We start from the raw sequence: 27965 nt of genomic DNA, 5'->3' as shown, positions 1-27965 counted from the left end.
CTAAGCCATCTCTCTAGCCCTAAAAATATTTTTAATTATTTACTTATTTGAGAGAGAAAGAAGATATATAGAGAGAAGAGGCACACCAGAGCCTTTAGCCACTGCAAACCAGCTCCAGACACATGTGCCACCTTGTATATCTGGTGTTCCGTGGGTACTGGGGAAATCAAATCTGGGTCCTTAGGCTTTGTAGGCAAGTACCTTAATTGCTAAGCCATCTCTCCAACCCCCAAAAATTTTAAATATTTTTACTTATTTATCTGCAAGCAGAAAGAAAGAGACAGACAGGCACAAAGAATGGGCATGACAGGCCCTCTAGCCACTGCAAATCAACTCCAGATCATATACCACTTTACACATCTGGCTTTATGCGGGTACTGGGGAACTGAACCTGGGTCCTTTGGCTTTGCTAGCAAGTGCCTTAACTGCTAAGCCATCTCTCCAGCTCCCCCAATTTTTTTTAAAGAATTTATCTGAATTTCATAAGAACAATAACTTGGATAGTCCCTTCCTAAGGCCCAGGAGATGTCTCATCTAAGGAGGAATAAAGTATCCAGGATGTGTAGCACATCTGGAAAATCGAATGACATACCTAGTAAATATTCTAAATAAAGAGTTGAAAACAGAACACCTAAAAGCCAATTTGTCAAATCTTAGTTTTCATATCTGTATATTTATAAGCTTTCAAATATAAAACAAAATGTAGTTAAAGAGAAAACCTCAATCTTTACCATTTAACATGTTTTTTAAAAAATATTTTTATTTACTTATTTGTGAGAAAAAGAAAGGCAGTGAGATCAAGAATGCGAGCGAGCAAGCAAGCGAGAGAGAAAGAGAAAAAATGGGAACGCCAGAGCCTCTAGCCACTGCAAATGAACTCCAGATGCATGTGCCATCTTGTGCATCTGGCTTATGTGGGTACTAGGTAATCATACCTAGGTCCTGAGGTTTCACAGGCAAGCACCTTAAACACTGAGATATCTCTCCAGTCCTGAACATGTTTCATTACATGTAAATCCCACTAGGAAGGTCCATGAACAAAGTAAGACTATTGGTGCTGGGATTCAGTCTCCATGTACAGAACCGGCTCACAGTTGTTTTCTCCATAAGAAGGAAATACAGAGGCCAGCTAAAGGCACAATGCCCAGGCAGACTGCTGTTTGCAGGGTGAGATAACTATATGCAATATACCAGGAAGTGGTTGAGAGCTATGATCACATCATCAAAGGCCACATTCGGGCTATAGAAAGACTGGCAACTATTACAAATACTGGTTCACTATGGCATTTTTTATTTTATTTTATTTTTTTGGTTTTTCAAGGTAGGGTCTTGCAGGCTGGCCTGGAATTCACTATGTAGTCTCAGGGTGGCCTCAAACTCACGATGATCCTCCTACCTCTGCCTCCCCAGTGACTATGGCATTTTAAAAAATATTTTATTTTTATTTATTTATTTGACAGAGAGAGAGAGAGAGAATACGAATGGGTGCGCCAGAGCCTCCGGCCACTGCAAACAAACTCCAGATGTGTGCACCCCCTTGTGCATCTGGCTAACATGGGTCCTGGGGAATTGAACCTAGGTCCTTTGGCTTTGCAGGCAAATGCATTAACCACTAAGCCATCTCTCCAGCCCGACTATGGCATTTTTTTGTTTTGCTTTGTTTTTGTTTTTCGAGGCAGGGTTTCACTCTAGCACAGGCTGACCTGGAATTCATTATGTAGTCTCAAGCTGGCCTCAAACTCATGGCTACCCTCCTACCTCTGCCTCCCAAGTGCTGGGATTAAAGAGGGTGCGCCACCACACCCGGCTCAGTTTTTAAATAATGAAGCAAACACTAAGTGAACTGTTTTACCTTCATGACGTCTTGATAGGACCGAATAGCTGAGACATTTCTCCTTGCCTCGCCTTCATCTTCTGGGCCTTCATCTGCAGCCTCATAGCCCTCGTCGCTGTTCCCATCAGCCTCTACCGTGTTGGCCATTTGGTCAATGAGCTGCTCCAGGGGAGGGCTCAGCTCCCTTTCTTCATTTTCCTTCAAGCCATAGTCCAGTGCTTTATAAATAATAATTCCCAAAGATTCAATAACCTGAAACATTAAACAAGATGGAAGTGATTAAAGAGTATTAAGACTCGTTGTAAAATATCTAGTATACATAATCTAGGGCTAATCTATTCCATTTCACACAAAGGTGATAACTTTGAGGAAAAATTAAAAATGTTACATATGTATATATTTTAAAAATACAGATTTCCTTATAATATATCAATAAACCCATTTACTTTCTTAGATATGTATTAAATGTTAAGATCAGTATCTTCCATGCATATGAAGAATATTAGCCAAGTTAATTTTTTACATTTGTCCAAAAAATACCCATACTTAGAGATTTCACAGACATCTTAAGCATGTAAGACTGTTAAGAAGCAATTAACTTAAGCCTAAGTAACAACAAAGCATTGACTCATATCAATCTACAGACGACCCAATCATGGGAACCATATCTGTCTCAAATGACACAAACAAATGGGAGATATTTTTTCAAAAACCCAGAGATTATAACAGAATACACATAAAATCTTCCTTCCCACCCACCTCCACCCACACTACTTCCAGGCAATATGAACTTGACCTGTGAACAACGTGTCTATCCATCACTGCTAAACAGAGCCCTGACAGCTGCTTCAATACAGGGAATTCTATGTTATTCCACAATATGGTCTTTCTCTTTGACTCAGAAAAATCATATATAATATAAAATCTCTATTTTATAATCCTAATAGCTCAGTTTATTTCATTTTGGCTGTTTTTTTAAGAGAGGCAATGAAATCAAAGATTTAGGATTACATACTGACCATTCACTAGCTAGCTGGCTCTACAGAAATTAGTTTAGGTGACATTTCTTATCTGTTTAATGAGTACCTATTTACATTTCATGAGATTTTGTTGAAATGCAATGTATGAACTATGCACAGAGATATCTAGTATCATATGTGACCTACCTACCACAGGAACTGAAGAAATACTATCCACCCTCTCCTTCTTGCCTTAGCTCATCCTTTCCAATGTTTATCCAATTACCCTCCAATTTTTTTTAATTAATTAATTTATTTTTTGTTTTTAAAAAGATCATTCCTCATTCTATTTTTTTTTTAGCTAGTTAATGATGTGATTTTGGTCCATATAGTATTAAAAAACAGCCCGACTTCTGTGTGAGAATGAAAATACTTAGTAGCAGAGGCCAGTAACTTGAAAAGGAGACATAAAGGGAAGAGAAAGGAAGGGAGGAGGATACTTAATAGGTTGACCTGGAACACACTCTACTCCCAGGCTGGCTTCAAACTCACAGCAATCCTCCTACCTCTGCCTCCCGAGCGCTGGGATTAAAGGTGTGCACCACCTCGCCGGGCTGACTGTTACCCTTTCTTGTCCCCATCCCACTTTCAATGAACTCCTCCTTCTTCCCAACTATTCTTCCTTTCTACTTTTTGTCTTTTTGTTACTTCTACCGTGACCCAGTGCATGAGGGAACGAGGGTAGGTTACTAGAGTATAGGCAACTCCCCTGGGACTGCCCCACTGAAGAAAATGCCTCCTTCGCTCCCAGGAACCACTTAAGTGCTAAGAGCTCCTCAGGGAGGAGCAGGGCCTTGTTTTTCAGCAATATTTTTTTTTAAAAAAAGGTATTTGTGCTGGGCATGGTGGCACATGTTCTTGAGAGTTCTGTGTAATACAGCAGAACAGAAGCTGCCCCTATGACCTGGTGAAGGGGAAGGCTCAGGACCTAACCAAGCAGACTCTATGCCAAAAAGAGAGGGGAGTATGTAAGCATCAGAAACAAAGCAGGGCTGGAGAGGGGGCGTAGTGATTAAAGGCACTTGACCCAGGTGAGCTCACCACTCAACAGCTTTAATGACAAGGAAATGACTAAAATGTCAGAAAAAGATTTCAAAATGATACTTCTTGAATAAAAAGACCTACACACACATACACATACACACACACACACACACACACACACACACACACACACACGGTATATTTGTTTTTGTTTTGACCGGGAATTCACTCTGTGTTCTCAGGGTGGCCTCGAACCACGGCAATCCTCCTAACTCTGCCTCCCGAATGCTGGAATTAAAGGCTTGTGCCACCATGACCAGCTCTGAAAATTTTTTTTTCCTAAAAATATTTTTTTAATATTTTTATTTTATTTGCAAGCAGAGAGAGATAGAAGAGAGACTGGGCAGGGGGGAGGATGGGCGTGTCAGGGCCTCCAGCCACTGCAAACTCCAGATGTATGTGCCACTTTGTGCATCTGGTTTTACATGGGTACTGGGGAATTGAAACCAGGCTGTCAGACTTTGCAAGCAAGTACATTTAACTGCTGAGCCATCTCCCTAGCTCTCTTCCTTTTTTTTTTTTTCAAGGTAGGGTTTCACTCCAGCCCAGGCTGATCTGGAACTCACTATGTAGTCGTCTCAGGTTGCCACTGAACTCATGGCAATCCAACCACCTCTGCCTCCCAAGTGCAGGGATTAAAGGCATGTACCATCACGCCCAGCTTTTTTTTTTATTTTGTTTTGAGACAAGGGTTCACTAGGTAGCTCAGGCTGGCCTCATGCTTGTGATCCTTCCACAGCTGCTTCCTGAGTGGCTGGTTGAAGGATGTCTTCATAAGGAAACTAACTGAATATGAATGGGAAGTGTCTCTGAATCTGAAAATACCTCAATAGAAACCTCGAAAACTGAAAAGTAAACATACAGAGACAAAAAAAAAAAAAGTAGATCAGAGTATCTGAAGACTATGGAACTGCAAAAGGTGTATGCAATGTGAAATTGGAGTAACAGGAAGAGATAAAAATGGAAAAGGAAAGGATGAACTATTTCAAGCAATAGTGGTTAAGAAATTGCCTATAGGTGTGGAGAGTCTCAATAAAAACTTTAAAAAATAATTCAACCAGTAGAAGAACAACAAAATATTCAGGGTCAAGAAACAAAACAAAACAAACAAACAAAAGCACCAATCTAGAATTTGTACCCGACATCATATCCTTCAGAAGCAAACAGAAAATGCTAACGTATCTGCCTTGCCGGGGGCATAGCTCTGATTGCACACTTGCCTAGTGTGTGCATAAAACAGGAAGGAAGGGAGGAAGGAAAGGAGGCAGGGTAGGGAAGGAATTCTTTAGTAAGAGAGGATGAAAATAGATCAGAAATTCAGATGTACATGAAGAAAAGAAGAACACTGAAGGAAGAATTAAGGTAAACAAAACTTTGGCTTATTCTTTTTACTTTGTTTGAATTTTTCCATGCAGGGTCTCATTGTAGCCCCGCTGACCTGGAGCTCACTCTGTCGTCCCAGATTTGCCTGAAACTTACTGAAGTCCTCCTCTTTCACCCTTCTGAGTGCTGGGACTACGGGTGTGCGCCACCACGCCCAGCAACTCTGACTTTTTCTTTTCCAGGTAGGGTCTCATTCTAGCTCAGGATGACCTAGAATTCACTATGTAGTTTCAGGGTGGCCTCAAACTCCTGGCAATCCTCCTCCTACCTCTGCCAAGTGCTAGGATTAAAGGCGTGCACCACCACACCTGGCTTTGTTGTTGTTGTTGTTTTGAGGTAGGGTTTCACTCTATTCCAGGCTGACCTGGAATTCACAATGTAGTCTCAGGGTGGCCTTGAACTCATTATGATCCTCTTACCTCTGCCTCCCAGGTGCTGGATTAAAGGCGTATGCCACCACCCCTGGCTCTGACTTATTCTTAACTAACAGATACTAGTTGAAAATAACAATGGTAACACTATGTATGCTTACATGCATGTATATCTCATGTATACATACTTATACATGCTTCTCTATAGTGGTTGTCAAAAATGATTCAAGCAATGTGAAGAATGATCTGAGGTTATTTTGGCATGACTAGGAGTGACCATCAGAAAAATTACTGAAAACATCAGAGCATTTAGACTTAAATCTAATTATAGCAGCTTCCATAGACAGCTATTTAAACCAAGTTTACAAGTTCATTGGCCAAAACATGTAGAAACATTAAGAAATCACAAAAGCAGCAGCAGTGCCAGGGCTAAAATATCCATGAGTAAGCAGTCTCGAGACACCTGGGGAGCACTGTACAAGTTCTGCCATCGTGAACAAGAGGTGGACAGCGAGAGGCTGAAAGCAGAAGCACCTTACCATAGTGTGGTCAAGGCCTAACCAGGGGGTACGTGGTGAAGGTGGCCGTATCAGACCTACCTGCTGAACCTGCGAGGGAAAGAAAGGGCTCACAAGTGCAGGGGCCACCTCTCTAACTTCGCCTCCACCCCCGGGAACTCACTGTGGATCAGCAGCCCTCACACCTGTCCTGGCCCATACAGATGGCCCCAGCCTCCACGCCACTCCCCTTCATCAGCCACTCTGCACTCCGCCTTTCCTTTCCTACAGGATGTGAGTCCTTATCTATGTCCTGTGCAGAAAGGCAAGTTTGATTCTTAGTATTTGCTACAATGTCTGGTACTCTGCTTCAGGGAGAGGATGTGCTGGAAAGTATTTGACATGAGTAAACAGCACAGTCGCCAATGCCAACCAATCTGACAAGTGGAGATGACCTACATCAAGGTTGTCAAGCACAGTGCCTGGCACTTTCATACACACCCAACAAATGTGGCTCCTCCTGCTGTCACCTCACGTCGCATTGCCCAAGTCCCCTCTTATTTAGCCTAAAATTTAAGAAACTCACACCAAATAAAAACTCTTTACTTTTGGGCTGGAGAGAAGGCTTAGTGGCTAAGGCATTTGCTTATAAGGCCTAAGGAGACAGGTTCAATTCCTCAGTACCCATATTAGCCAAATGTTCAATTCCCCAGTACCACATAAGCCAGATGCATAAGGTGGTACACGCACCTGGAGTTTGTTTGCAGTGGCTAGAGGCCCTGGTGCACCAATTCTCATTCTCTCTCAAAAATAATACACACATACATTTTTAAATTAAGCCCAGCATGGCAGCACATGCCTTTAATTCCAGCACTCAGTAGGAAGCCAGCCATGAATTCAGGTTAACCTGGGACTAGAATGAGTACCAAGTCAGTCTGGGCTAGAGTGAGACACTATCTTGAAAAACAAACAAAAAGTTAAGAAACCAGGACTCTAGCCTGGGTTAATGCTGGTCTAAAATGTTATGTCCAGAATTAAATTCTATTCCATGAATAGTATGAACATCTGAGAACAAACCAAATGAGTCCCTTAGCAGTTGACCCACGCCATAACTGCATAAATATACCCAGCTTAGTAATTGGATTTCTGGAAAACATTAACCTGCTGACACTGAGTTTACAGTCAACCACAACTAGATCATCCACGCCATATAATAGTTAACTGTCTTAGCGGGGCATGGTGGCACACGTCTTTTTAATCCTAGCACTCTGGAGGCAAAGGGAGGAGGACTGTGAGTTCCAGGCCATCCTGGGCTACAGTGAGGCCCTACCTCAGACACAAGAACAAAATAGAACAAAAAAGTTAACTGCTTTTTGTTCTTAGCTTATAAAAGATGTTTTTCAGGCCTGGTGAAGGGTTTTACACTTTTATTTCAAAACTACTTTTTCCTATTTATCTTGAACAATCACTTTAGCCTAGTAAACATTTAAAAATCTCAACTCTTCTAACACTTACTATCCCTACACACATATAAAATCAGCCACTCTGGGTGCTGCTTGGAGTCTTCAGAAAGCTCATGTTAGTGTTGAGCAGGACTGTCAGGAGCCCTCAAGACATTAAAACTTCAAAACTTTCTCATGCCCCTCTGGATTGGGACCTAACTTTATAAGGACTGATCACACTTATCTCCATCTTATACATAAAAATATTATTAAAAAGGGCTGGAGAGATGGCTTAGTGGTTAAGTGCTTGCCTGTGAAGCCTAAGGACCCTGGTTCGAGGCTCGATTCCCCAGGACCCACATTAGCCAGATGCACAAGGGAGTGCACATGTCTGGAGTTCGTTTTCAGTGGCTGGAGGCCCCAGCGCGCCCATTCTCTCTCTCTTTCTCTCTCTCTCTGTCACTCTCAAATAAATAAATACAAATTAACAGCAACAACAAAAAAAAACCTAGCTGGGCATGGTGGCATATGCCTTTAATCCCAGTACTTGGGAGGTTGAGATAGGAGGATCCCTGTGAGTTCAAGGCCAGTCTAAGACTACATGGTGAATTCCAGGTCAGTCTGGGCTAGAGCAAGACCCTACCTTGAAAAACCAAAATAATAACCTAATGCCTTGCTGTGATTGCTAATGTCATAATCTTACTTTTAACAACACCTACCATTAAAAATGTGCTTTCCCAGACTGGAAAGATGGCTTAGTGGTTAAGGCACCTGCCCATGAAGCCTAATGACCTGGGTTCAATTCCCCAGTAGCCATGTAAGCCAAATCACAAGGTGGCGCATGCATCTGGAGTTTGTGACTAGAGGCCCTGGTATGCCCCTTCTCTTTCTCTGTCTGCCTCTTTCTCTCAAATAAAATAAAATATTTTTTTTAATTCTCAAAAAGTATGCTTTCCCAATAATAAATCTAGTTAGTATTTATTACACATAGTTTCCATCATTAACTCACTCAAGAGAACTCTATCAAATGTTAAATGTGTGTTTATGTGTGAGTGTGTGTGTGTGTGAGAGAGAGAAAGAGGGTTAAAATGTACGGGGATGGGCTGGAGAGACGGCTCAGCAGTTAAGGCATTTGACTACAAAACCTAACAACTGGTGTTTGATTCTCCAGTACCCATGTAAAGCCAGATGCACAGAGTGGCATATGTACGTACATACATACTGTGTACATACATGGGGTGGGGCATGGTGGTGCATGAGACCTTGAAAAAATAAAAATAGAGATAATAAACTTCATCATATACTCATGCTAAGCATTACAATAAAGAAGGGTACCATGAGAATGCATAGCAGGAACTTTTAAAACTGCCTGGGAATCTCCACTAAGAGAGTACATTTTGTTTGTTTTGAGGCAGGGTCTCACTTTAGCCCAGGCTGGCCTGGCCTGGAATGACGCACCCTGTAGCCTAGGCTGTTTGTGAACTCACAGTGATCTTCCTACCTCTGCCTCCCAAGTGCTTACATTATAGGTATGAGCCATCATACCTAGTTGAGAGTACAACTTTTTTTAGGCAAGCCCAGAGACTGCCTTTTTTTACATAAAAGTGAAGGGGAGAGAGAGAGAAAGAGAACTGGTGCACCAGGGCCTCCAGCCACTGCTACTGAATCCAAGATGTGTGAGCCATCTTGTGCGTATGTGTGGCTGTGTTCACTTGCGTCATTGTGCCTCTGGCTTACACGGACCTGGAGAGTCGAACAAGTCCTTAGGCTTTACAGGCAAGTGCCTTAACTGCTAAGCACCTCTCCAGCCTGAGAGTACATTTTAAACAGAGCTCATAAAATGAAGAAGATAACCTGTATTACAGGAAGGTAAAACGGCTTCAAAGAGAGAGGACCATGTAACATCCCTCCAAAAAAATATGGAAATGACTGGGAAAAATACTGTAATGTCTAGAGGAAGGGCTAGGATGAGGCTAGATGGGAGAGTATAAGGGGATAGACCCCCCACACACACCAGAATGGTTTGTCCACAAGAGAACAGCAGCAAATGCTAACAATATGCAGAGCACTGGGAACTATTTTTCTTTCTGTTGGACAGGGTCTCACTATAATGTCAGACTGATGTCAAACTCCTGGGCTCAAGTCACCCTCTGTCCTCAAGTCACCCTCTGTCCTCAGCCTGTAGAGTCGGTGGACTACAAGTGCATGCTACTAATTAAAAAGAACTCTTATTCATGGAGACAAGGGGTACAAAATGGCACACCCAGTGTGCAGGAAAATGACTGCCAAAATGTGGAGGTAACCAAGATGTTCTTCAGTAGATAAATGGATATTAAGTAATGAAATGTACAAAGCCACTGGGTCAATTCCCCAGGACCCACATAAACCACATAAGCCACATGCATCTGGAACCTGTTTTGATACCCCAGGACCCACATAAACCACATGTGTCTGGAGTTTGTTTGCAGCAGCTAGAGCCCTCTCTAAAAAAAGGGGGGGGGCTGGAGAGATGGCTTAGTGGTTAAGGCACTTGCTTGCAAAGACTAAAGACCCAGGTTCAATTCTTCAGGTCCCACATAAGCCAGATGCACATGGTGGCACATGCATCTGGAGTTCATTTGCAGTGGCTGGAGACATGGCATGCCAATTCTCTCTCTCTCTGTCTCAAATCAATTAAAAAAGAAAAAGAATTCTCCTAGTATAATAGGGAAAGACCTAAGTGAATAGGATGTGCTGGTAGAAGTTCTCACTATAATTCACCTGCAGCTTTCTAAGCTCCAAGGCTATTTTCTGCAGGCTCCTTCCTGTCATTACTATGGCAAACTCAGTCAGACACCGTGGGAGCCCATTTCACTGTACAAGAGGAAAGCTTGTACTAGCCAGTGGTAGCTGCTGAATGGGGCGCCTGTTCAAATATCCAGAGCGTTCACTGTCACGTGGTCTCACAACCGCCGGTACTCTTGGGTCACTTACAGCCTGTCTTCTCCTCCCTTGTTTTCTTCTTTCTCTTCAATGTTGATGACTATTCTTCACAATTTTTTTTGTTATTGTTTGCTGTTTTATCTTTCAAGGTAGGGTCTCACTCTAGCCGAGGCTGACCTGGAACTCACTCTGTAGTCCCAGGATGACCTCGAAGTCAAAGGAATCCTTTTTATAAATATTTTTTTTGTTCATTATTTATTTATTTATTTATTTGAGAGCGACAGACACAGAGAGAAAGACAGATAGAGGGAGAGAGAGAGAATGGGCGTGCCAGGGCTTCCAGCCACTGCAAACGAACTCCAGACGCGTGCGCCCCCTTGTGCATCTGGCTAACGTGGGACCTGGGGAACCGAGCCTCGAACCGGGGTCCTTAGGCTTCACAGGCAAGTGCTTAACCGCTAAGCCCTTTTTATAGGCATCAGAAAAGAGGCTTCTTCCCAACGGTCCACATCACATCCATCCCTGCTACTCTCATTGCTAATCCCATCATTTCTCTGCATCACTGAGCGGCGCTGCTAGCGTCACCTGATTCCCACAGGTGAGGCTCTATACGGGAGTCTACACACACGATGCAAGAGTCTCTCTGCATGGTCTACACGCATGATACACAGGAGAGTCTCTCTGCAGGGTCTACACACATGATGCAAGGAGAGTCTCTGACTCTCCATACTGTCTATACACAGGATGCTTGCCAAGACTTTTGGGAGTCACTATGAAAAGAACTAAAGAGCCTTGCTGGAGGCTCCAAGCTGGGGGATGGTTTCCAGAAGTAGTTTGCTGATGTGGATACTCTGTTTGGCATTATTAAGCAAATCGTTTCTATAAGTACTGAGCCAGAAATTGAGGCCCAAGTCCCTACAGCAGATGCTTAAGCCAACTGTCTTAACAATTATCAGTTATAGAAAAGGACCAAAGTGGATGGTGGATGAGACAATGGGGAATACAGTCCCAGATAGTAGATAGGGAACTATGTGGCTTCCAAAAGAGTTATGGGTTAGGGTCATGAAGGAGGACTTCTTGGCATATAATTGGTCAGTGAAGTTGTATGAGTATGTGAATCAGTCTGAGGGGACAAGACAGACAGCGAGAGGCTGAGAAACCAAGGACCAGACTGTGAAGGAGCAACAGTAGTGGGTAAGGGTGACAGCAAAAGGACTGTGGAATCACAAAAACCAAAGTAGGAAAAGATTTCAAGTAGCAAACCATAGTCACGTTACGAATGTGGGCAACAGGGAAATCCAACAAAGGTAGTCACGGCATGTGAACAGTAACACGGGTACCTAGCGGTCTCAGAAATCTCTATCAGTAGGAGGCGAAACATATGGCAGGAGATGGTGATGAGACATGACAGGTTAGGTTTCACTTTTTAAGATCACAGAAATAAAGTATTCAAATAGTGAAGAAAATGGAAAGACAAGGAGTCAGTTACTGACCAAAATAAATAAATAAAAATCCTCGAAGGGCTTATTTCAGCTTACAGTTCCAGGGCAGTCGGTCCGTCATAGTGGGAAAGGCAGGGCTGCAGGAGCTTGAGGCAGCTGGCCACATTGACAGCAGAGTAAGGAAGCAGCAGCAAGTGATGAACGCTGGTGCTCAGCCAGCCCTCCTCGGCATTGCATCCGAGCCCAGCAGACCAGGGCAGGTTGCAGCCGCCAGGGAAGTCTTCTCACCTCAATTAACCTAATCAAGAGAATCCCCAAGCTGGGCGGAGTGGTGCACGCCTTTAATCCCAGCACTTGGGAGGCAGAGGTAGGTGGATCATCATGAGTTCACGGCTGCCCTGAGACTGCATAGTGAATTCCAGGTCAGCCTGAGCTTGAGTGAGAACCTACCTCAGAAAACCAAAAAAAAAGAGAATCCCTCACAGACATGCACAGAGGCTAACCTAATCTACATAATCAACACAAAGCATCACACCAGGTCAATACATTTTAAAGTCATTTACATGTCACCCTAAGCCTTTTTACACCTATGACCCAGCCTTTCAGCTTCTCTATATATAACACTCCAATCACTTTCTCACTGCTGTGCCTTTTTTTTTTTTTTTTTTTTTAGCATTTTTAGCAAATTCTGCCTCTGCTCAGTCTTTAAAGTCCAGCTTAGTGTTACCTCCTCTGAGAAGCACTTCTCACTGCAGGGCAGAACTCTTTCTTGGATCCTGTCGATTTTTTCCTGCTCTATCTGACTTTCAGCATTGTTTCTGTGATGATTATGTTGCACTGCATACTGCAGAATAATCAGACATTCTCTTCAAGTAAGGATGGGACATTCAGCAAGAAAACCAAAAATAAATCTCATTAAACTTCAAGACTGAAACACCAAATAATATGTTTTCTTTTCTTTATATATTTATCTATCTATCTATCTATCTATTTATTTATTTATTTATTTATTTCACATATTTACTTGAGAGAGAGAGAATGGGCATGCCAGGGCTTCCAGCCACTGCAAATGAACTCCACATGCATGCAACACCTTGTGCATCTGGCTTACATGGGTCCTGGGGAATGGAACCAAGGTCCTTTGGCTTTGCAGGCAAGCACCTTAACCACTAAGCCATTTCTCCAGCCCTGTTTTCTAACAATAGAATGGGATGAAAAATTAGTTAACAAGATATCTAGAACATTTCCAACTACTGAAAATTTAATTAACCCACATTTATTGAAAAAGATTTAATTAAGTAATTTTTTAAAATATATTTTATTTTATTTATTTGAGAGAAAGAGAGAGAATGGCCACACCAGGGCCTCCAGCCACTCCAGATGCTTATGCCCCCTTATGCATCTGGCTCACATGGGTCCTGGAGAGTCAAACCGGGATCCTTTGGCTTTGCAGACAAATGCCTTAACCACTAAGCCATCTATTCAGCCTGTAATTAATTTATTTTGGGGGCATAGAGAGGGAAAGAGAGAAAGAGGCAGATAAAGAGAGAGATTGGGTACACCAAGGCCTCCAGCCACTTAAACTCTAAACACATGCCTTGTGCATCTGGCTTACATGGGTATGGGGGAATTAAACCTGGGCCCTTAGGCTTCACAGGCAAGCACCTTAACCACTGAGCCATCTCTCCAGCCCTCAACCTACATCTAAAAGACACTTAGGTAAAAGAATGAATCTTAAGGGAAATGAGGAAAGATTTCATGATGACATAAGGACAATACATCAAAAATTTTAAGATGTAGTTAAAACAGTGTTTATGAAGAAAATTATAGATTTAGAGGAATGGAAAACTAGGAGATCCTAACATTGAAACTATAAAACATTACTAAATAATAAGTGATGAAATATACCAACTTCATAGGCTGGAAGACCACTGTTACAATGTCAGCTCTGAGTAGTAACAGCCAAAGGGTGGGTGGATATGTCATCTGAGAAGCCACAGTTAGTCCCACATTTCCAGGATCAGCTGATCACTAATAAGTGTCAAGGGGAAGGGTATCATTTCAACAAATGGTGCTGCAGCAACCAGTATTGACCTGGAAAACAAACCCTTCCTCTTCCTGTAAGAATCTGTTTTAAACAGATAATATATCAAACAAAAACTTAGCTGGGTGTAGTGGCTCATGATTGTAACCCCAACACTCAAGAAATAGATTGTGGTGGTTTGATTCAGGTGTCTCCCATAAACATGGGTGTTCCAAATGCTAGGTTTCCAGCTGATGGAGATTTGGGGATTAACACCTCCTGGAGGCAGTGTATTGCTGGGGGCAGGCTTATGAGTGTTATAGCCAGTGTTCCCTTGCCAGTGTTTGACACACACTCTTATTCCTGTTGTCCACCTGATGTTAGCCAGGGGGTTTTCCCCTGCCATCATGGAGCTATCCCCTTCAGCCTATAAGCCAAAATTAACCATTTTTCCCCCCACAAACTGCTCTTGGTTGGGATTTCTACCAGCAATGTGAACCTGACTACAACATAGACATAAGAGGATTGTGAAATCAAAGCTAGTCTAGGTGTTTTCTGCTTCCATTTTTTTTGACTTCTGTGAAGAAAGTCATTAGACTTTTTAAAAAAGATTTTATTTTTATTTATTTATTTGACAGAGAGAGAGAGAGAGAGAGAGAGTGTGTGTGAGAATGGGCACTCCAGGGCCTCCAGCCACCGCAAACTCCATATGCATGTGCCACCATGTGCATCTGGCTTACATGAGACCTGGAGAATCGAACCTGGGTCCTTAGGCTTTGCAGACATGTGCCTTAACCACTAAGCCATCTCTCCAGCCCCTCATTAGACATTTTTTTTAAAAAAATTTTGTTTTAATATTATTTATTTGAGAGCAACAGACAGAGAGAAAGAAGCAGATAGAGAGATAGAGAGAGAGAGAGAATGGGTGCGCCAGGGCCACCAGCCATTGCAAATGAACTCCAGACATGTGGGCCCCCTTGTGCATCTGGCTAACATGGGTCCTGGGGAATCAAGCCTCAAACCAGGGTTAGGTTTCACAGGCAAGTGCTTAACTGCTAAACCATGTCTCCAGCCCCTCATTAGACTTTTAATGGGGACTGCACTGAATCTAATGATGGCTTTTGGTAATATACCCATTTTCACAGTATTAATTCTAACAATCCAGACTAAGGAGAGGAGAGGGAGACCAATTACACAAGACACAGAAAGCTCTAATCATGTAAAAATGAATTAAAAATTCATCAAAAGTTAAAACTTGGGGCATAATATCTGCTGGTGTCTGGCTAAATGTATATACTGTGCTCACCAAACTGCCCAGTATGCACTTCTCTTAACGTTCATACCCGTATATTAATGCTACTTTCACTTTTGGATAGAGAAGCTTCTTTTTTCAGATGGCAGTGACCTCTGGGATGACTCAAAAGGTACCACAGTGCTGAGAAGAAGTGACAGAGGCGTGTTCAGCACTGAAATATCTCTATCACACCTTCCAAGGCTCAGAGTCTAATGCGGAAGAGGTGGCAGAAAGAATCTAAGAGCCAAAGGAAGGGTAGGACTCCTTACAACATGCTCCTCCAGACACAAAATGGCCTGGATATCCATGACCTCACAGTGCCTGACACTACCTACACAAGATCATCATAATAGGAAAAGATCATGACATCAAAATAAAAGAGAGACTGATTGAGAGGGGGAGGGGATACAATGGAGAGTGGAGCTTCAGAGGGGGAAGTGGGGGGGGGAGGAGGGAGAGAATTACTATGGGATATTGTTTATAGTTATGGAAACTGTTAATAAAAAAATAAATGAAAAACTTTGGGGCAGGCACAGTGGCACACTCCTTTAATCCCAGCACTGAGGAGGCAGAGGCAGGAGGATCGCTATGAGTTGTTCAAGGCCACCCTGAGACTACATAGTGAATTCCAGGTTAGCCTGGGCTAGAGCAAGACCCTACCTTAAGAAACAAAACAAAACAAAACACTGTTTTGCTTACGGAGTTATTTTGCAAGTACTACCAGGGGGAAAACACTAACTTGCTACTAGTACTGTTAATAAAATGCAGGCATTGGACTCTGTAAGGAAACTGTGGTCTTGTGGTTAAGATCCTGGGATAATTCAGATGGAAAAATCAGATCAGTGGTGACATGTGTTGTTAACAATATTAAATAGTATTAATACCATGGGATAGCATTGCATACCAACTTCGTGCAGTTTGTACTGTATGAAATATGGCAATGCTTCCAATGCCTCTTTAAAGTTTTCACCTTAAAGTTTGTTCCATTCACCTGTGCAGCTTCTAGGTGACTTTGTGACTAGCTTTTTCAGTCGATACAGATCTTTCCCATGTTGGTATTATATACATGTAGATAATTCTCTATGTCTAATTATTATACTTATAAATTAAGGTATACATTTAATTATAGCAACTGTTTATTGTGGTTTGTATCCCAGAATGTATTGCGTTTAAAATTAAAAGATGCATAAAACTGAATGTATGCATGATTTTGAGGGAAAGTTAAAACTGTTTTTTTTTTTTCCATCTCTTGTACATTTAAACCAAGCCAAATATATTTGCCAAGCAGTAAGTCACTAAATTACAAAAACAGTAGTTTTAGCAACAATTTTTGTTTGCCATAGACCACCCATATACTGTGGCTTGGTATTAAACAGAACTATCTGTTTTTCAGGTCTAATCACCTTGCTAAATTTGGCCTGCTATAACATGGTTAGCCTATAAGGCAGTGTTGGTCCCCTCCTAATGTCAGCCTCATAAAGGGATTCCACTGTACTTTCCTCATATCATTTCGTTGTCATTTTCCTTTGTGGATCTATAACCAAATTGAGTTTCATTGATTTTTATGAAGATAATTAGACAATACTATAGTAGTGATTTTACTTAATAGGTTATCATCTTAAGAGATGCTTAAATGTGGTAAATCACTTCATGTTATGAAACAGTTTTACACTTAATATTCATGTTAACATTGGGTGCAATAATTTAGTAGTCTTAGCTTTAGTTATAAATAACTGGATCTTTTCGCTGACAACTTAGGTTGTATGAGTAATGCTTAAAAGCTTTAAATCTGGTGTTTCCTGTACTTGCCACACTTTGTTAGAATGTGTCCTTCAAACATCCTCCTGCAACTTCTTCACACTGTACTAAATTGATATTTCTTGATGTCTAACTCTGTGCTAACAGATCTTCATTTTAAAGAGAATACTGTTTTAATTTTTGATAAGCTGCTGAATTTTAAAGAGAGTTTTTTGGGGCCATCAAATATTTTGGATCATGCACAGAATATATATTGTACTGTAGTAATTTTGTATTTACATTTGTATGATGTGACATAATAGATGTGAATGTTAATCACTGCTTGACTATGTTAATAAAGTTGTTTAACTATTAAAAAAAATTAAAGTTTTGGGACGGGGGTGGGCTCAGTTGGTAAAGCACTTGCCACACAAGCATGAAGACATCAGTTCAGCCCCCCAGCCCTCAGTCTGCTTTTCCACACCTGCATGCATGCGTGCGAGCGTGTATGTGTGGCTTTTGGACTTTTGGAAAAGAAAAAGACCATCACTGAAGTAGGTGGTAGGAGAACATGGGCATTTTCAGGTTACTTCTATTATAGCTGAGCATGAGGAGGACAGAGGGCGTGCTAGAGGGCTGAAGATAGAGATCAAGCTTGAAAGGGTGTCCCAGCTATATACAGGTATGGTCTCCATGCAGGTAGAATGACAACCACGTCCCTCTCTTGCCAGAACACCATTGCCTCTTCAACACTGACCACACAAAGAAACGTCTCCTGCAGAATGGGAGAAAACTGTAGTCATCCCTGGGTGGAAGGACACTCCCATCAGCCTCGCCTGCCCCTGAGAGCACACAGTGGCATCTACCCCAGGTGGATGTGGACAGCGAGGTGCAAGGTAGTAGTTGCTACTTCACAAACAGACTTGTTTTACTTAGAAATACAGGCACTTCACTGCGTGCATAATGTCAGCAGTGCTGCTGTTGGCACACCCATCAAGTAAATCAGGTGACCTAAGGAACACCAGCAGAAGGGCAGCTCACGGCAATACAGGACTGTTAAACAAGTCCTACTGATACTTAGTTTTCAATAGCACAAACTTGGCCATTTCATTTTGATTAACATAGAGGATACAGTTTTATTAGTAGGATGTTCATTTAGTAAAGTTCCCAATAAAAAATATTTTAAAACTTTAAACATGTTTGTTTGCTGGTAACATGGTAAATTCCTGAGTTTTTTTGTTTTGTTTTGTTTTGTTTTTTTACTTTTTTGAGCTGGTAGACATTGAATCCAGAGCCTTGCACATGCTAAGCAAAGCATTCTATTCCTGAGCTATACCTTCAGCCCACCTGAGGTCTTTATAAAGCTAATTTTATTGAATAACAGATCATAAAGACCCCACTCTATTAACTCATGAGTGGATAAACTAAGCAAGGCATATCCATCCATACAACATAGTTTTTGTTTGTTTGTTTGTTTGGTTGGTTGGTTGGTTGGTTTTCCAAGGCAGGGTCTCACTCTAGCTCAGGTGGACCTGGAATTCACTATGTATTCTCAGGGTGGCCTCTAACTCATGGTGATCCTCCTACCCCTGTCTTCTGAGTGCTGGGATTAAAGGTGTGCACCACCATGCCTGGAAAACGTAGTATTATTGAACCATAAGAAAGAAGGAATCAGAGCTAGGCATGGTGGCACATACTTTTAGTCCCAGCACTTGGGAAGCAGCGGTTAGGAGCATCACCATGAGTTCAAGGCCAGCCTGAGACTTCATAGTGAATTCCAGGCCAGCCTGGGCTAGAGCGAGACCCTACCTTAAGAAACCAAAAGAAGAAAAATATCATGAACATACAGATATGCCATAAACAGACCCTGAAAGACTTAAACTAAGTGAAAGATGCCAGTCACAAAGGGCATAGGTTATATAATACAATTTATACAAAATGTCTAGAAATGGCAATCCATAGAGAAAATTATGAATTAAGCACTTTGAATGGGAAAATGGCATAATATGTACATACTATCTCAACAAAGATATAAAAATCCACATAAATTGCTGTGTGGTGGTGCACACCTTTAATCCCAACACTCGGGAGGCTGAGGTAGGAGGATCGCCATTAGTTCTAGGCTAACCTGAGACTACAAAGTGAATTCCAAGTCAGCCTAAGCTAGACTGAGACCCTACCTTGAACCCCCCCCCAAAAAAAATCCACATAAATGAAAAATGCACATGGCAAAGAATTGGTAATCTGGTATGATATGGCATTATATACACCAAGAACTAAAAATCATATTAAGAAGAAGCATTTTTTTTTTTTTTTTTGGTTTTTCGAGGTAGGGTCTCACTCTAGCCCAGGCTGACCTGGAATTAACTATGTAGTCTCAGGGTGGCCTCGAACTCATGGCGATCCTCCTACCTCTGCCTCCCGAGTGCTGGGATTAAAGGCGTGCGCCACCACGCCCAACTTAAGAAGAAGCATTTTTAATGCATTGCAAAAGAAATAATAAAAATGGAAAGTGGGCTGGAGAGTTGCCTTAGGAGTTAAGGCACTTGCCTACAAAGCCTAAGGACACAGGTTCCATTCCCCAGCACCCACGTAAGCCAGATGCACAAGGTGGCACATGCATCTGGAGTTTGTTTGCAGTGGATGGAGGCCCGGATGGGCCCATTCTCTCTCTGTATCTGTCTCCTCTCTCTCCCTCCAATAAGAGAAACCCAAATTGTGAGCTGGCCATGGTGATTATTAAGGTACCCTGGCTTAATCCTCATGTCTAGGATCTGCTTGAAATTCTTCTGCTCTAGAATAAAAATGTCTTAGAAGTTATTAAAATTAATAGGCAAAAATAGCAAGCTTGCAGAAAACAACATCTAGGACTGGAGAGATGGTTTAGCAGCTAAAGCGCTGGCCTGTGAAGCCTAAAGACCCAGACTCGATTCCTCAGTACCCACGAAAACCAGATGCACAAGGTGGTACATGCTTCTAGAGTTCATTTGCAGTGGCTGGAGACCGTGGTGTGCCCATTCTCTCTCTACATATATATCTGCCTCTCTCTCTCTCAAATAAATAAATATTTTTTTAAAAAAAGAAATAGAAGGCCAGGATTGGTGGCACACACCTTTAATCCCAGCACTCGAGAGGCAGAGGTAGGAGGATCACTGTCCAGCTTGGGACTTCATAGTGAATTCCAGGTCAGCCTGAGCTACAATGAAACCCTACGAAAAGAAAAGAAAAAGAAATGGAAAATGACTGTGAAGATAGCTCAGTCAGTAAGCTGCTTATGTTACAAGCTTGAGGACCTGAGTTTGATTCCCAGAGCCCACATAAAAATGCTGAATATGGTGGTACATGTTTGTAATCTCAGCACTAAAGAGGTGTAGACAGGTGAACCCCTAGAATTCACATGCCCTTGACTCAGTTTGGCCTAACTGGTGAGCTCCAGACCATTAAGAGTTCCTGACTCAAAAGGTGGACAGCATTCCTGAGGAAAAACACCCAAGGTTCCCCTCTGGCCTTCACACTCATGCACAAATGTGCCCCACCACACCCCTGCACACACACGAACTTAGGAATTTTAAAAAAAAGGAGATGAGGGCTGGAGGGGTGGCTTAGTGGTTAAGCAGTTTGCCTGCAAAGCCAAAGGACCCAGGTTCAGTTCCCTAGGACCCACATTAGCCAGATGCACAAGGGATGCATGTGTCTGGAGTTCGTTTGCAGTGGCTGGAGGCCTTGGCACACCCATTCTCTCTCTCTCTCTCCCTCTTTCTGTACCAAATAAATAAATAAAAATATTAAAAAAGAGATGGAAAATGGCTGAGAATCACAGGATCATATGTCTAAAATCATAGCTTAAATGCAGATTTGCTCCACATGAATGAATAAATGAATGAATGGAATTACGTAAAAATGGATAGCATGGGCTGGAGAGATGGCTTAGCGGTTAAGCACTTGCCTGTGAAGCCTAAGGACCCCGGTTAGAGGCTCAATTCCCCAGGACCCACGTTAGTCAGAGGCACAAGCAGGCACATACGTCTCGAATTCATTTGCAGTGGCTGGAGGCCCTGGCGCGCCCATTCTCTCTCTCTTTCTCCACCTGCCTCTTCCTCTCTCTGTCTGTCACTCTCAAATAAAAATAAATAGGGCTGGAGAGATGGCTTAGTGGTTAAGCGCTTGCCTGTGAAGTCTAAGGACCCCGGTTTGAGGCTCGGTTCCCCAGGTCCCACGTTAGCCAGATGCACAAGGGGGCGCACACATCTGGAGTTCGTTTGCAGAGGCTGGAAGCCCTGGCGCGCCCATTCTCTCTCTCTCCCTCTATCTGTCTTTCTCTCTGTGTCTGTCGCTCTCAAATAAATAAATTTTTTAAAAAAATTTAAAAAAAATAATAAAAATAAATAAATAAAATGAACAAAATTTTAAAACATGGATAGCATGCTTCATTCTCAAGTACAGTATTGTCTTACAGAGCTCTCTAGGGTAACAGGCTCTATATTTATGATACCTAATGCTATATCCACTATGCAAAAGTGACCTTTGACTAAGTTTAGCTCAGAAAAGCTCATGCAGAAAGGCTATCAGTGTGTGGGCTACCTGACCACTGGTGAACCTCCAGCTTCTGGTGAGTTTCTCAGCTGGGCCAAGATGAGGGGAGAACCCCTTAATACCTATTTTCCTTTCCATATGGGCTCTTTACCCCTCCTACCTACCCTCTTCATGGCAGGAGCTCTTTGTACTTTCTTTTCTGACCTCTCTATAGTTTTTCCAGTCCCACCATGTGGGCTCTCAGGCAATATGGGTGTATTCATTTTCCTCCCCTTGGTTTGTACTTCCCTCACTAAATATAATAATCTACTAATAAAGGAAGGCTATTGTATGGAATAGTAAAAGAGGAAATGCAATGCTTCCATATGCATCTATGAACAGGTTACAGAGAAAACAAAAAAAGAAGGGGTTAAAAGAAAGGCCAAAGCTGGAATATGGGGCACATTACATAGTCTAGAGATGAGAAGAAGAGTAAAGGTAGGTAGTGTCTTTTAGACACCTGAACACTTCACCCACGGTTAATATTGCTACACAACAAAGGGACCACATGCTGCTAAGGGCATGAGCTAGTGCAGTGGAGGTGAAAGGGTAAATGTGTGTGGCACAATGTCTGACCACAGAGCACTTGGAGAAACAGGGCAAGGAAAGGAGGACATTCTCTTATTCCCAGCACAATGCCTGGCACATGGAAGGTACTCTGTAAACACCAATGAAATACTAAGTAAACATGTCACAGAATGAAAGAGAAGGACTGAAGAATTCCACAGGTGAACTGAGAATCTCTGGAAAAGAAGAAACATGGCTAGTTCATCAAAAACAATGTAATCATGACATTTACATCAATTATCTGAGGTTAGCTGTTTCCCCAGAAAGTTCTCCGAGTACTTATTTAAAACATTATTATTCTAGTACTTTGATCTGAGGTGACTTTCATCTAAGCTGCTTAAAGAATATGACTGTAACCACTAATTAAGCTTCCATTCTGCACAGACTGTAATTTCAAGTTTGAAAACCAAGGCACCAAAAGGTTAAAACAACAAATGAGGGCTGGAGAGAAGGTTCAGTGATTAAGACCCTTGCCTGCAAAGCCTAACAAACCAGGTTTGCTTCCCACTGCCCACATAAACCCAGATGCACAGAGTGGCACATGCATCTGGAGTATGCAATGGCTGGAGACCCTGGTATACCTATTCTCTCTCTCTCTCTCTCTCTCTGTCTTTCTGTTTCTATCTGCTTGCAAATAAATAATTTAAAAATTATTACAAGATGAAAATTTATGGAAAGATGGCTCAGTGGTTATGTGCACCTGTAGGGAGCCAATGCAGATGCCATTCTCGCCAGTCTTGAGGTAAATACTTCCTCAGTTAGGCAGCAACCTCCCTTGAGGTTGTGCATGCGCTTGATGCACCTTGTCCTGAGCCTATCCCGTGGCTCCTGTGGGTGGGTGAGCCTATGGCAGCCAATCAGCAGGCATCCCATAGTATTCTGCCCTATAAAAGCAGCTACACTCCTGCGCCCCTCGCCCCTCGCCATCAACTTTCCTGTTAACCAAGAGGCTCTCCAATAAAGTGTGATCGAGAAGGATCCTTGTTTGCTGGTCGTGCTTTTCCTGTGGGACAGGGGCTCGCCGCAAAGTGGTGCTGAAACCCGGGAACGCCGGGTGTTTTGTGGTCACCGGGCGAGGGGCCGAAGAGGATCCAGAACTTGACACACGGAGAGGAAGACGTCGGAGAGGAAGACGTCGGTAAGTCATCCCCAGTCATAATGTTTTTTTACTTAGATCCCTACCTGGTCCTTCTTATTTTCATTCCTGTGTGGGTTGTTGTCTTTATTGTTTGCTGTGAGTGCAACATGGGCAATTCTAAAGAAAACCACATGGAATTTATTAGAAGGGGGCGAGAAATTCTCGCAAGACATCAGGATAATGTTTCTGAGTCAGATTCAAATGGGGAGTCAAAAACTAGGCCTAGAAAAAGAAAAAAAATAAAAAAGAAGGGATTAAACAAAGAAAAAAGTTTAAAAGGTGAGCTCAGAGAAACAGGTAAAATCTGTAATTGCTCCCCCGCCCCCGAGGGGGAAAGAGGAGCCTTTAACAGACTCTATCCTCCCATTGAGGAGCTTACATATGCAAATGTACTTGACACAGATAAGGAGGCTAACTCCGATTCTGCAGAGGAGGAAGAAGAAGAATTATTTAAAGGGGAAGAGGAAAGACTAAAGGAGGCCACCGCCTGTTATAAAAGGGAGCAGACAAAGGGGCCTAAAGGCCAAGGATGTAGTCCTTTACAGTCCCTAGAGCCTTCCGCACCCCCACCCTATAACTCCCCTGGGGACACATGCTGCTTCATTAAAACAAAAACCTGGTCGCGGCTGGCCTCCGCTAGGAGGGGCTTCTATTATGGCTTCAAGAGAAAAAAAAAAAAGAAACTCTTTGGGAGCCCGCACTCTTCAGTACTTTCCACAGCTGGTCGCTCGACAAGCTTGTTTGGGGCTTAAATATTGCTTAATACACTTTGCAAAGCTGCCTGACAAACTCATCATCCCCTATACTAAGGAACAAGTAGAAGTTTTGTCTGGCACTGTGGATGATTAGAGCATTCTTATGTGTGCTTTCCCAAATGTCATAGATAATCATTATCCAAAGAGCCCTATTTTGTCTTTTGTTAAAAATAATCTGGTTTACTTTCCTAAAATCACTGTTCAGGAGCCTATTACATCAGCCCCTGCCATCTTTACTGATGGCTCAAAGTCTGGTCGTGGGGCCTACCTGGTACAGGGATCGGAGCCTATAGTAAAAATGTTCAGACCTGACTCTCCTCAGATTGTTGAATGCTTAATAGTCTTGGAGGTATTTCAGACATTTCCCACTTCCTTTAATTTGTTTACAGATTCCTTGTATGTGGCCAATACAGTGGCTAATTTAGAGATCGCAGCTTCAGTTCGCTCCTCTAGTTCAGTGTCCAATATTCTATTACAACTTCAATCTTTAATTCAGCAGAGAACTTGCCCATTTCATGTTTCTCATATCCGAGCCCATTCATTGCTGCCTGGACCCCTGTCACAGGCTAATGACCTAATAGATCGGGCTACCAGGCTGGCCATGGTCTCCTTAGGAGATCCTAAGGCTTCAGCTATAGAATTTCATAGATTATATCATGTGCCTACAAATACTTTAAAACTCAAATTTCTCATTTCCAGAAATGAAGCACGAGACATTGTAAAATCTTGTCAGTCTTGTGTCACCTTTTTACCCTCCCCACATGTGGGCGTTAACCCTCGAGGCCTACGTCCTGGAGACCTTTGGCAAATGGATGTGACACATCTTCCAGAGTTTGGAAGATTAAAATACCTACATGTCTCAGTGGACACGTGCTCAGGTATTATTTTTGCCTCACCATTGGCAGGTGAGAAGGTCTCTCATGTAAAAACTCACTGCCTAGAGGCCTGGGCTGCTTGGGGAAAGCCACACCGCCTAAAAACTGATAATGGCCCAGCGTACTCATCTGGTGGCTTTCGAGCCTTCTGTGCCCAAATACAGGTTACACATACCACTGGCCTTCCTTACAACCCACAAGGTCAAGGTATAGTAGAAAAAGCCAATAAAAGTCTAAAAGCTCTTTTATTTAAACAAAAAGGGGGTATAGCGGAAAATGCAACTCCCAAGGAAAGAGTGTCTTTAGCCCTTTTTACCCTTAATTTTTAAATCTTGGATAATAATAATAAATGTACAGCTGACAGGCACAGTCAACATGTGATTCAATCATCTAGTGAGATGGTGTTGTGGAAGGATGTCTTAGATAATAAATGGAAAGGACCGGATCTTGTTGTGATAAGATCCAGGGGAGCTGTTTGTGTTTTTCCACAGGAACAGGATTCCCCTCATTGGGTTCCAGCCCGGCTGATGAGGACAGTCAAGCGATCTCCGGAGGAGGGTCCAGGAGACAGTGATGTTCATCAGGGCGGAGATGATGAAGGTCTAGTGAATAATCTTCCTCCTGTGCCTGGAATCCATGAATCAAGTGGAAGAGGAAGGGACACAAGATGAAGGGGCGTCTTGGAAGCGCCTCAATATATCTGGGGGTGTTAATGACATTGGACATGGCTGTGGGAGGAATACTTCCTTTGCCCCTGCGCTGGTGTGTGTTCATCCACCGTTTCTGTTCGTTCTTAGTAACTTCTCTTTTAGTAATTGCACCAATGCTTCCTGCTATCTGTCATTTTTAAGGAAGGGGTAGGAGTGGGAATGTTCCTAGTGTGCTGCCTGGGAGGATGTGTACTTTGCCTCTGGTTGATTTGCCGCCTGCGAACCCAAACCAAGAGGGACAAGGTGGTCATTTCTCAAGCGCTTGCTGCCTTGGAAAGTGGTTCCTCCCCCCAAATTTGGCTGTCAGCTTTAAAAGGCATATAGCTCCCCTGGCCCTTGCACCCTCAGGGTCTCAGAGTACCCATTGCACGAGGATGGGCAGGGATCTGGTAGCTTTCGTTTGACCGCCGCCTTTGCACTCTCAGGGGATCTGTCCCATTGCACTGAGGAAGGGGAGGTTGAACTTCTTCCCTTGATCGGTCAACACATCATGAGGTGCGGACCTGATCGGAAAGGTGGCTATTTTTCTGAGCTATGCCATAAGTTAATAAAAAAGGGGGAACTGTAGGGAGCCAATGCAGATGCCATTCTCGCCAGTCTTGAGGTAAATACTTCCTCAGTTAGGCAGCAACCTCCCTTGAGGTTGTGCATGCGCTTGATGCACCTTGTCCTGAGCCTATCCCGTGGCTCCTGTGGGTGGGTGAGCCTATGGCAGCCAATCAGCAGGCATCCCATAGTATTCTGCCCTATAAAAGCAGCTACACTCCTGCGCCCCTCGCCCCTCGCCATCAACTTTCCTGTTAACCAAGAGGCTCTCCAATAAAGTGTGATCGAGAAGGATCCTTGTTTGCTGGTCGTGCTTTTCCTGTGGGACAGGGGCTCGCCGCATGCACCAGCTTGCAAAGTCTGACAGCTTGGGTTCAATTCCCCATGACTCATGTAAAGCCAGATGCACAAAGTGGTGAATGCATCTGGAGCTCGTTTGCAGTGGGAAGAGGCCCTGGTGTTCTCTCTCTCTCTCTCTCAAAAAAAAGAAAAAAGAAAAGGTGAGCCTGGAGTGGTGGCACATGCCTTTAATCCCAGCGCTTGGGAGGCAGAGGTAGGAGGATTGTCAAGAGTTTGAGGCCACCTGAGACTAGTGAATACCCGGTCAGCCTGGGCTAGAGCGAGACCCTACCTCAACCCCCCCCCCAAAAAAAATAAACAGATGAAAATTTACTTTAACCTAGCTAAAGTCTGAAAATACCATTGTCACTTTATCTCCTGTAAAAGAGATTCCCTATGTGAGATGACCCTACCCAATGTTCCCAAGACTTAGATGCAGGATGATGACATGGAACCTGACAAGCTACTTTTCAATCATGGGTCACATTCACAGTGCTCTGCAACTCCAACAGGTCTACAAGTCTATGAAGCTTGCTCTTAAAGGCAAGTGAATTTCCCAGTTCCACAGATGAGTTAACTCCACTAAGACATCATGAGCAAAATAGCAGTGCAACACAGAAATTGAGTCCATTTCACGAACCATGATAAATGTCTACTAAAACACTTAAGGAAATGGAGACTAAGTTTTTACTCCAACACTCAGTCCCTGTAGTTCATTATTCCCTTTAGCATTTTCCACTGGTTAATACGGAAAAGCCACAAAGGCATGTCTAGCAAAACTGTCTCTTATAGAACACATGAAGATGTAGGGAACCATAAAGAGTTATTTGGGGAGGCTAGAGGCTACATAGTGAGTTCCAGGTCAGCATAGGTTACAGTGAGACACTACCACAAATAAAATAAAGCCAGGCATGATGGCACATGCCTTTAATCTCAGAACTCTGGAGGCAGAGGTAGGAGGATTGCCCTGAATGCTAGGCCATCCTGAGATTACATAGTGAATTCCAGGTTAGCCTGGGCTAGAGTGAGACCCTACACCTCGAAAAATCAAAAAACACAAACAAAATATAAAAAATAAAAAGACAGGCCCGATGGCGCACACCTTTAATCCCAGCTCCGGGGAGGCAGAGGTAGGAGGACTGCTGCGAGTTCGAGGCCCCCGAGAGCTCTCGGGCTCAACACCAGCCCCAAGTGCAAACACGCCCACCACCGACCCGAGCGCTCACACGCCCACCACCGACCCGAGCGCTCACACGCCCACCACCGACCCCGAGCGCTCACACGCCCACCACCGACCCCGAGCGCTCACACGCCCACCACCGACCCGAGCGCTCACACGCCCACCACCGACCCCGAGCGCTCACACGCCCACCACCGACCCCGAGCGCTCACACGTCCACCACCGAACCGAGCGCTCACACGTCCACCACCGACCCCGAGCGCTCACACGTCCAC

At 43.2% G+C, this 27965-nt stretch overlaps 1 protein-coding gene across 5 annotated transcripts in view; it reads right to left on the bottom strand.

Annotated features, from left to right (window-relative positions):
• Spire1 (spire type actin nucleation factor 1) overlaps nt 1–27965 on the bottom strand; it is a 218781-nt gene that overhangs the window by 85933 nt on the left and 104883 nt on the right. For all 5 annotated transcript variants that reach the window (XM_045143068.1, XM_045143067.1, XM_045143070.1 and 2 more), the window contains one exon: nt 1853–2086. In XM_045143068.1, coding sequence (XP_044999003.1) covers nt 1853–1981 — 129 coding nt within the window. In that variant the 5' untranslated portion in view covers nt 1982–2086. The remainder of the gene's footprint in view (nt 1–1852; nt 2087–27965) is intronic.

Source organism: Jaculus jaculus, chromosome 2 (genome assembly GCF_020740685.1).
Source record: "Jaculus jaculus isolate mJacJac1 chromosome 2, mJacJac1.mat.Y.cur, whole genome shotgun sequence".
Classification (NCBI taxonomy): Eukaryota; Metazoa; Chordata; class Mammalia; order Rodentia; family Dipodidae; genus Jaculus; species Jaculus jaculus.
The sequence above is the reverse complement of the archived record's forward strand: the minus strand, read 5'-3'. Positions and strand labels throughout refer to the sequence as shown.